The sequence below is a fragment of the Trematomus bernacchii genome, unplaced genomic scaffold, assembly GCF_902827165.1.
Source record: "Trematomus bernacchii unplaced genomic scaffold, fTreBer1.1, whole genome shotgun sequence".
Lineage (NCBI taxonomy): Eukaryota > Metazoa > Chordata > Actinopteri > Perciformes > Nototheniidae > Trematomus > Trematomus bernacchii.
Window position 1 is genome coordinate 277191 of NW_022987852.1, and position 9958 is coordinate 287148.

General features: G+C 41.5%; 1 protein-coding gene across 1 annotated transcript; it reads right to left on the bottom strand.

Moving 5' to 3' along the window:
• Positions 1-208: 208 nt before the first annotated feature.
• egln3 (egl-9 family hypoxia-inducible factor 3) lies at positions 209-9411 on the bottom strand. The gene is made up of 5 exons (XM_034113454.1): positions 8888-9411; positions 3393-3512; positions 2741-2877; positions 1349-1422; positions 209-930 (listed from the first exon to the last, which is right to left on the bottom strand). Exons 1-5 carry the CDS (start codon positions 9245-9247, stop codon positions 905-907), a joined length of 717 nt encoding a protein of 238 aa, XP_033969345.1. The 5' UTR covers positions 9248-9411; the 3' UTR covers positions 209-904.
• Between the last annotated feature and the right edge of the window lie 547 nt (positions 9412-9958).

The window sequence follows — 9958 nt, forward strand, 5'->3', positions numbered from 1 at the left end:
AAGAGGGACCAATGAAAACGTTGTCATGTTGCCGTTGTTCAGCATGGAAACATTCATTAGCTAACAATGACATTATTGTTCTATTAATATAAAGGGAGGTCAGGTACTCTTTAAAACAGCTGCTAGTTATGGGTACTTTTTACTGAAGTACATTTCAAAGCCCTCTTTACTTTGACTTGAGTAAAGAAGTTTAGTCAGTACTTCTACTTTTACCAGAGTATTTTTAAACACGAGTATGTGTACTTGTACTTGAGTAAAGGATGTGTGTACTTTTACCCCCTCTGTTCATGTCTAAACACTCCTGTGTGTCTTCACCTCTTTTCAAAGATGAATAAAGAACATGTCAAAGTACAGTCTCACAGGTTTAAAGTCTCATGTTCTGTCTGTAAACTTTAAAGAGTTCTTCCTCTCCCCTCCTGTAGGGTGAAGCGAGCAGAAGTCCTCTCTTCCCCTCGACTCAGTGGAGAGTAAAGCAGGAACGTCCTGAGCAGCTGCAGGTCACCTGAACGCATCACCACAGGTCACCTGAACGCATCACCACAGGTCACCTGAACGCATCACCGCAGGTCACTTGAACGCATCGGTCACCTGGACGCATCATCAGCAGGTCACCTGAAGGCATCATCAGCAGGTCACCTGAAGGCATCATCTGCAGGTCACCTGAAGGCATCATCAGCAGGTCACCTGAAGGCACCATCAGCAGGTCACCTGAAGGCATCATCTGCAGGTCACCTGAACGCATCATCAGCAGGTCACCTGAAGGCATCATCAGCAGGTCACCTGAAGGCACCATCAGCAGGAAACGGCAGCTCTGGCAGGTTGATCTGCTGAAGAGTGACATCTTTTTTTTCAACTTTTTCTATTAGCTTTTCCAGAAGCTTTGAGCCTCAGATTCTCCCAACGATCAGCTGCTCTGCTTCAGAGAGGAATCTGAAACACATAGATCAGGAAATTCAGTCACGGGAAATATACTGTAGGAAACAAAGTATGGATGCATGTTTAAGATAGAAATCATGTATAAAAGCATGCACTATTTGGGCTTTTTATTACCTATATATCATGACAATAAATGCATAATCCACATGTCATAATAATGACATAGTATGAAACATTGAGAAGTTAATTTACTTTCTGTATTTGTTGATTGTTCTATGAGAGTTTTTCAATGTGAATTGCAGATAAAGTATTCCTTGCAATGACTAAATTAAATCCTACTTTCCCATTGTGTATGTGTGTGTGTATGTGTGTGTGTGTGTGTGTGTGTGTGTGTGTGTGTGTGTGTGTGTGTGTGTGTGTGTGTGTGTGTGTGTGTGTGTGTGTGTGTGTGTGTGTGTGTGTGTGTTCGTACCTGTCAGGTTTTTGAAGCGTCTCTTAGCCTCGGCTCTCTCCTCCGAGTCAAAATACCAAACAGTGATGGCGTACCTGAAACACAAACAACAACAACAACAACGCTGTTAAATAAAACTCTGGATTTTAATTTGAGTTTTCTAAGTAGTTTGTGTATATGTTTTATTTTTTCACTGCACTGTAATTCAGAGTTTATGGGTTTGTTTTTATTTGTTTTTCTTCCGCAGTTTTGAGCTTTGAAAATAAAACTTTTTAATAAAGTTTAAGTAGAACAATATATCCATTTGATTGCATTTGATCCTAAACTAAATATATGCTGCCTCCCTGTAGGGACAAAAGGAAGCTCTACTTGTCCTACGATAAAAGATAAAGAAACAACATAATTTGAGATGCTTTTTGTTCCAGAAGTTGCTTTAAGGGAAATGTTTGAGTGTAATTCCACACTCACACCAGCAGGTGGTGCCATTTCTCTGTTCTCAGAGAAACATTTGTATGATTGGGACAGAACTTAAATCAGATAAATCCTTTAGGTTGAACGTATTAATCAATCAATGAATACAAAGCAAGATGAAGAAAATGTCAATGTTTAAATTATACTGAATGAAATTCAATTAAATCTGATTCATTAATTAAATTATTGTTTGATTATCTGATTGGTTAGTTATCTGATTGGTTGGTTGTTCATCTGATTGGTTAGTTATCTGATTGGTTGGTTGTTTATCTGATTGGTCAGTTATCTGATTGGTTGGTTGTTTATCTGATTGGTTAGTTATCTGATTGGTTGGTTGTTTATCTGATTGGTCAGTTATCTGATTGGTTGGTTGTTTATCTGATTGGTTAGTTATCTGATTGGTTGGTTGTTTATCTGATTGGTTAGTTATCTGATTGGTTAGTTATCTGATTGGTTGGTTGTTTATCTGATTGGTTAGTTATCTGATTGGTTGGTTATCTGATTGGTTAGTTATCTGATTAGTTAGTTATCGGATTGGTTAGTTATCTGATTGGTTAGTTATCTGATTGGTTGGTTATCTGATTGGTTAGTTATCTGATTAGTTGGTTATCTGATTGGTTAGTTATCTGATTGGTTAGTTATCTGATTAGTTAGTTATCGGATTGGTTAGTTATCTGATTGGTTAGTTATCTGATTGGTTGGTTATCTGATTGGTTAGTTATCTGATTGGTTGGTTATCTGATTGGTTGGTTATCAGATTAGTTGGATATCTGATTGGTTGGTTATCAGATTAGTTGGTTTTCTGATTGGTTGGTTATCAGATTGGTTGGTTGGTTAAATAACTGGTTGGTTACCTGATTGGTGGGTTAGTTATCTGATTGGTTGGTTACCTGATTGGTGGGTTAGTTATCTGATTGGTTAATGATCTGACTGGTTGGTCACCTGGTATTGAAGGAGGGCTGCACCTCGTGGGGGTTCCTGCGGTCGGACCAGAAGAAGAGCAGCCGGTCGAACAGCGGCTCGATGTCGGCCACGAAGGACGTCCCCTCCGGAAAGATCCTGAGGACGCCTCCGTGCTCCTGATCAATAACGAGAGGAGAGAGGAGATCAGAAACACAACATGGACTAATTAGAAAACGTCATTAAAATATTTTAAAAGCCTTATCATTTTTGTGTTTCACTTTTTTACCTTTATTATTTTACATGTTCTCACAACTTCATTAATAATATATGTTGTTAGAACTCTCTTAGGTAAATTAGCACAACCGTAAACATCTACAGAGCTAAAATACAGCAGTTCTAATTATTAATAACTTCATATATTTGTGAAAAACTGTCAGGAAAACTCTACTTTTACTGAAGTTGAGGTACGAAAACAGTTTTTAATATCAATAACAATGTGTGTTACAAAGCGAAAGTCAGAGTGATAAACATTACTATTCCCTCACCAGACAGGAAATCTCACAATCTGACTATTCTGATATTGTAAATACGGCTATATTTGACTATATTTTGCATTATTTTTGTTTGTTATTATAGTTTTGGTCAGAGGTCAAGACAGGGCTCTGTAATGAGCGGAGGTCCCTGAACGCACCTTGGCGCTCCAGTCCTTGTTGAGGTAGTAGATGCAGGTGATGCAGCGGCCGTCAGAGTTCGGGTTATCAACGTGTTTCACGTAACCTGCCCCGTTTCCAGGGTAACAAGCAACCATCGCCTGGAGAAAAACACACAGTAAACACATGTGATCAGACTTCAGTATTTCACCTGGAACAATATGCAGTTTATTTGCATACAGTAGAGTATTTCAGTATGAGACTACAGAATCAGAATAATAAGGAAGTTCAGCGCAAGTTCAACCAGGAAGACCGTCTTTTCTCATTCATTTACTATTTCGATGTCACTACTCTCTCTCCTCTCAATAAGTGATCGAGGGCGTCACTCCCCAGCTTAACCAATCACTTTGCTCTATTCCCACAAGCCTATCATAGCGCTCCGCTAACCCTTTTAAATCTGCTCTCCCCCCTCTGACAGCTGTCATTTCAGGTGACTCGACGCAACCCCCCTCCCCCCTTTTCACCTCCTGTCCCTCTGAGTCCAGGGTCAAGCTAAGCCCCTCCCCTTCAGACCGACCACGACTACCCATTCACCACCACCAGTGTCTAGACCCCGAGGGGTTTCATCATGTGTGTGTGAGTGTGTGTGTGTGTGTGTGTGTGTGTGTGTGTGTGTGTGTGTGTGTGTGTGTGCATGTGTGTGTGTATGTGTATGTGTATGTGTGTGTGTGTGTGTGTATGTATGTATGTATGTATGTGTGTGTGTGTGTGTGTATGTGTGTGTGTGTGTGTGTGTGTGTGTGTGTGTGTGTGTGTGTGTGTGTGTGTGTGTGTGTGTGTGTGTGTGTGTGTGTGTGGTGTGCATGGTAATCTGCAAATGTTTCTCACGTTCACCAGGGGTGTGTGTTGTGGTTGTGTGCATACGGCGACAGTTGCACGTACACAAACTGTTAAAAGCATGCGTGTTCTTCATGTGTGTGTGTGTGTGTGTGTGTGTGTGTGTGTGTGTGTGTGTGTGTGTGTGTGTGTGTGTGTGTGTGTGTGTGTGTGAGCTCGTTTGTTCTTCCGAGAAGGAAATCCTGAGTTTAACTCATTGTTGACTGACAGTGTGTAATGTCTGATGACCGCTCGCTGCTCTCAGCCTATCAGCTTCCACTCCCTGTTCGGGACTAAAGGTTGCAGTGCTGCCCGGGGGGACAATTTTGTATTTGTTTATGCTTCCTCTGCTTCTTAAGAGTTGGTCAGTGTGTAACTTTATACCTTACAATTGAACCTCATATGCTACATGGAAAAGTAGAGGGATCAATCATCTTGTACATTCAGGAAAACCTTTGATTAAACCTTAAAATATTTTTGAAAAAAGTCATAGTATAGGATGTCATTAAACACTCACAGTATTTTATGGCAAAAAAGTCTTAATATAGTAAGTATGTTGCAAAAAAAGTCATTTTACTTCATGGGAAAAGAGTCCTTGTAAAGTATGTCGTACAAAATGTGAAAAGAAAAGTCACAAAAAAGTCATTATACAATCTGGCAACAAATCTAAGTGTACTATGTTGTAAACACGTCATTAAATACATGTCAAAAAGTCAACAAAGTATGTCGGAAAAAGTCAATAAAAGTCTTAATATGTAATGTTGCAAAAGTCGTTCAACAATATGGCAAAAAGAATATCATACTATGGCGTCAAGAAGTCGGGAAATACATTTAGAAGAAGTCAATAAAAAGTCCTAGTATAGTATGTCGTTAAAACGTCGTGAAAAAAGTCCTGAAACAGTTTTTGTATTGTAATTTGAAAAAATGTAGAGAGTAAGTCAAAGTACAGTATGTCGGAATCAAGATGTGAACAAAGTTTTAAGTGTGTGTATGGATCTCCTTGAAACATTGAGCACCTTTCTGATTGATCTGATCTGATATCACCAGCATCACCTGCTATCAACGACCTCTTGTTGTTCAAACCGATCCTCACCTCTGAAGGGCTCACATCATGTCCTCTTCCCTTTCCGTACAATAACCACAGGCTATATGTTATCCACATCAAACACACAGGTCCCTGAACGCATCACCACCTTTAGTTACCTCACTGACGTCAGCGTTTACCACCTGATGTCTGACTTTTGCACGAAACATTGAATGCAACCACTCCTCCTAACAGTTGTTTTTGGGATGTTTTCGTGCATGTGAGCGAGTCCAGAGCTGCACGTAGCGTCGATGACGACAGACCCTCAGCGCTGATAAAGAGCGTCTGACGTGCTCCAAAAACACAGAGAGGATGCTGGGAGATCACGCAAGTCTGTTTACACACCGCCACTGAAGCATGGACACACACACACACACACACACACACACACACACACACACACACACACACACACACACACACACACACACACACACACACACACACACACACACACACACCCACACACTCGTCGTACACTGCTGCACTTGAAGACTGGCGGATATGCTGGGAATGTGTGTGTGTGTGTGTGTGTGTGTGTGTGTGTGTTCTTATTGTAACTGGGATGACCTGTTTTCTTAAGAAGTTATATCTGATATCACACAAAGCTGCACTTGAAGACTGGCGGATATGCTGGGTGTGTGTGTGTGTGTGTGTGTGTGTGTGTGTGTGTGTGTGTGTGTGTGTGTGTGTGTGTGTGTGTGTGTGTAGGAAGTAAGGATACCGTAAATCATTGTGTGTGTGTACGTGTGTGAGTGTGTGGGGTGTGAATAATTGAATAAGTGGCGGAGTGTGTACGTGAGGATCTCCACCGCTCCATCTGCAGCTGGGAGGAAGTGATCACAGATAAACTGTAGAACAATGTTTATTTAAATAGATTCATTTCACTTGTCCGCTACATGCACCTGGTCTCCCCTCCCTCTGCCCCCCTCCCCTCCCTCTGCCCCCTCCCCTCCCTCTGCCCCCTCCCCCCACGGGAACTCCACCTTTCTCAAAGAATATGTACACTAACGCAGCGTCCACACGGCGGCGTGCGTTGAAACTCGACCAACAACCAATCACATGAATCTCCCGCCCCGGACACAAGGGCACGCGGTTTGATTGGCTAGAGCTTGTACTGGCATATGATTGGATTGGCTGACGCGTCCGCCGAAGCTTCAAAAGTTGAACATTGCTCAACTTTTGAAGCGAGCAACGCGTAGCGACGCTCCCACAATGCAGTTCGGCGAAGCGTGACGTCACCCCATTCAAAGTGAATGGGCAGAAGCGTTGAAGCTTCAACGCACGCCGCCGTGTGGACGGGCCGTAGCACTTGAACCTGAACTCACACATGCACGTGTGCAATATGTGGTGTAATGTGTTTTGGGCCATAACATTAAATTAAATATTATATATATATAAATTAAATAAACAGGATTGTACGGTTATGAATGCATTATAAGTTAGTTATGATGTAGTTAAAACAATATTGGATGATAGTCATTTTTTGTGTTTTGGACTGAGATACATTTGAACAGCTTTTGAACACAACACAACACCTACAGGAGAAATGTGGGGTTAAGATAACATAACATAACATAAGATAACATAAGATAAGAAGTACTTTATTGATCTGATATGATGAAATGTTTGCGTTGCAACAGCATAAAAAGACAAGGCGTTGTACAATAAAAAGTAAATGACTAGAAATAAACAAGAAAGTAGAAAATGTACATGTTGAATTACAAAATGTACAGTAACAAATATAAAGCAAGTTATTATATATACATAAGTATGTGAGGCATGGAATATTAAATATTTCTATTTTATTTTATTTGTTTATTCCACACATGGTAGTTATTTTAAAACAAAACATGTACACTTATACTGCTTTTTAATGTTAATTGTCTCGCACAAGGACATTTTGACTGCAGGAGCTCGGGGGAATCGAACCCTCTGATTGGTCGACGCAGATTAACCCCTGAGCCACAACCACCACACCATTCCTGTTAAAAACTCAGATCTACATTCCCAGCATTCAATGGGAGTCCATGAGTTCACTTCCTGTCCTTCCTGAAGCGTATGCTGGTTTCTAAAGCCTTGGCTCAGGGCCCAGAACGGGTCGCTGGACTGATGCCAAAAAGGCTTACATATTAAACTGGAAAGAGACTCTGCAATGACACCTTCAAAACGTTTCCGTATGAAACCGAAAACATCCGATCTATGCGGGTTAATGAGCAAAACTGACCTGAAATCAGCTGGAAAACTCAATGCAGCAAATACAGTTAGCTTTACACAGCTGTTTGATTTTGTGAATGCTACCCAGTGAACGTGATGGTTTAGCTGCTGTTGACGCGTCAGGAGAGGAGGTTTAGGGGAGGAAAGTCATCTGTAATGGGATGAACACTTGTCTTCTATGAAAGCCCTCACAAAAGATGTCCCCTAACCTGCCATCTGAGTCCAGAACAAAACCTCCTGAACAAGAAAGCAGAGCGTTGGAAAATGCTCAGGAAGCCAAACGCAATCGAAATCTGCTGCCAAACAAACGACCTGCTCACTATCACCGTGAATGAAACAGTGTAAATACAGAAAATGCACGTCAGCGTTTCCTGAGGTTAACCGTTCCAATGTCGCTCTAACACACTTCAGATCAATCCTGATAATGCAGACAACGATGCAGACCTGATGGAGAAACCCTGATGCTCAACAACAATTAAAACCAAACTTTACATATCCACATTACACGTGCATTTTAAAGGTTTTGCACACCACTTATCCACACATACGATTAAAACTCTTTGCGTGTGGTCTTTGATAGAAAAGCAACGTTTACAGCCACATGAAACATATCTTAAAAAAAGATGAAAGACAAGCCCCAAAAAGCTTCGTCACATTGCTGGTGTTTTATCTATCCTTCTCTATGATGACATATGAGCGAAGGGACATGTACCAGAAAGCATTTAGTGTCAACAACAACAACAACAACATTGCACAACTCAGTCTGTATTCTGACTCGTTTAGATTTCTGCATAGCTTACTGTTTAGTTTCCGTTCAATATCAAGCCTTTCTGTGTTAATCCTATTTAATATTAATTAATTTGTTGCATTTAATTGCATTTTTTTACTTGTACTTGACAGCTCAATAACAGATGACACCTTACACTGCACTGAACTTTAATTTGTGCATTATTCTCTATTATTTTACGCCTGTTTTTTTTTCTATTTCAGCTGGTTTTCTATTCATTTGTTCACGTTTGGCTTGTTGTGACTGTATTACATCTGACCTGTTATGACTGTATTACATCTGACCCGTTATGACTGTATTACATCTGACCTGTTATGACTGTATTACATATGACCTGTTATGACTGTATTACATCTGACCTGTTATGACTGTATTACATCTGACCTGTTGTGACTGGTAGTAAGCTATTTTATAGTATTGCTGCCATTTTAAATACATCTCCTGATGTCCAGTATTAGATAGATAGATAGTTACTTTATTGATCCCAAATGTCGAAGTTCTTGTCTTACAGGAGCATCAGTGTGTGTTTAGGCATTAAAATATGTTTCCAATGTCTCCCCCCTCTCTCTCACCTTGGACCTCTCGCGGATCTTCTTGCTCTCCAGCCGGCTCGCGCACACAGCGATCATCTTATCGATCATGTTGAGCAGGAAGTTGATCGCCTCGCAGCCGCGCTCCATCCCGCTCACCCAGGCGATCTTATCCCCGCGGATACTGCTCCGGTGCACCCCGGGAACAGAGCCTACCAGCCGGCCGTCCTGCAGCACCCCGGCCTGGTGCATATCGATCACCTGCTGGAGCACCTCGCCCCCGGCCACTTCCCCCAGGACCCCGTCCAAATAACAGAAGCCAAAGTCCTGCAGCGCCGGGACGACCCGCTCCAGAGCCAAGCGCTCCAGATCTGCGTCAGAAACGTGCTCGATGAAAGGCATTTTGCATCAAAAATATAAAATAAAGTCTGGGAAAGTGTCACTGTCAAAAATTATATTTCACAGCAGAATAACTTTGATTTTATGTGAAACGTGTCACAGAAAGAGTATTAAAAGGTCAGAGAGGGAGTTAGAGATGTTTCATTGGCAACAGAGATCTACATTAAAAGAGATGAGAGATCACTGACTGCTTCAGAGAGCCCGCGAGCTCTTATGGAGGCTGCGACACTGTCAATCAACAGGTGTGGAGGTGTACTACTTCCGGTGGTCGATTTCAAAATAAACGCAGGACTGCTTTGGATCCAAAGTCTAATCCTGTCCTCATTATGTTGTATTCTTTATCTACTCATTTAGCCAAATACCATGTTTTCTTCTTGTTTTTATATATAATAAATGGCTTTGCAAGAAGTGTGGTGACACAATACTTTAATGTATTAAGGGTGTGGGGGAAACTTCTGAAGCAATTGGAGTCAGGACTCAAAGAGAGAGACACGAGGAGAGCTGGAGCTTTGATGGCAAACACTGACGGTTCATTTGGAGCTTCGGCCGGAGAATTCACAAGACATGTCACGGGCCACGGTCTGACCACACGGTTGAGATGCCACCATCAATTCTGCAGACCCTCCTGTAGCTCCAAGTTTTAACTAGTTCAGAGTGTAATAATCAACATTCTTCAATAGATATACTAAACAGCTGAGGACACTGAATCACATT

Excerpts from the sequence above, each read along its gene's own strand:
- egln3 (XM_034113454.1), bottom strand. The coding sequence starts at position 9,247 with ATGCCTTTCATCGAGCACGTTTCTGACGCAGATCTGGAGCGCTTGGCT. Across the intron at positions 2,878-3,392 it reads ACAAGGACTGGAGCGCCAAG|GAGCACGGAGGCGTCCTCAG; the intron begins GTGCGTTCAGGG and ends GTTATTGATCAG. Across the intron at positions 1,423-2,740 it reads CAGCCCTCCTTCAATACCAG|GTACGCCATCACTGTTTGGT; the intron begins GTGACCAACCAG and ends TTTGTGTTTCAG.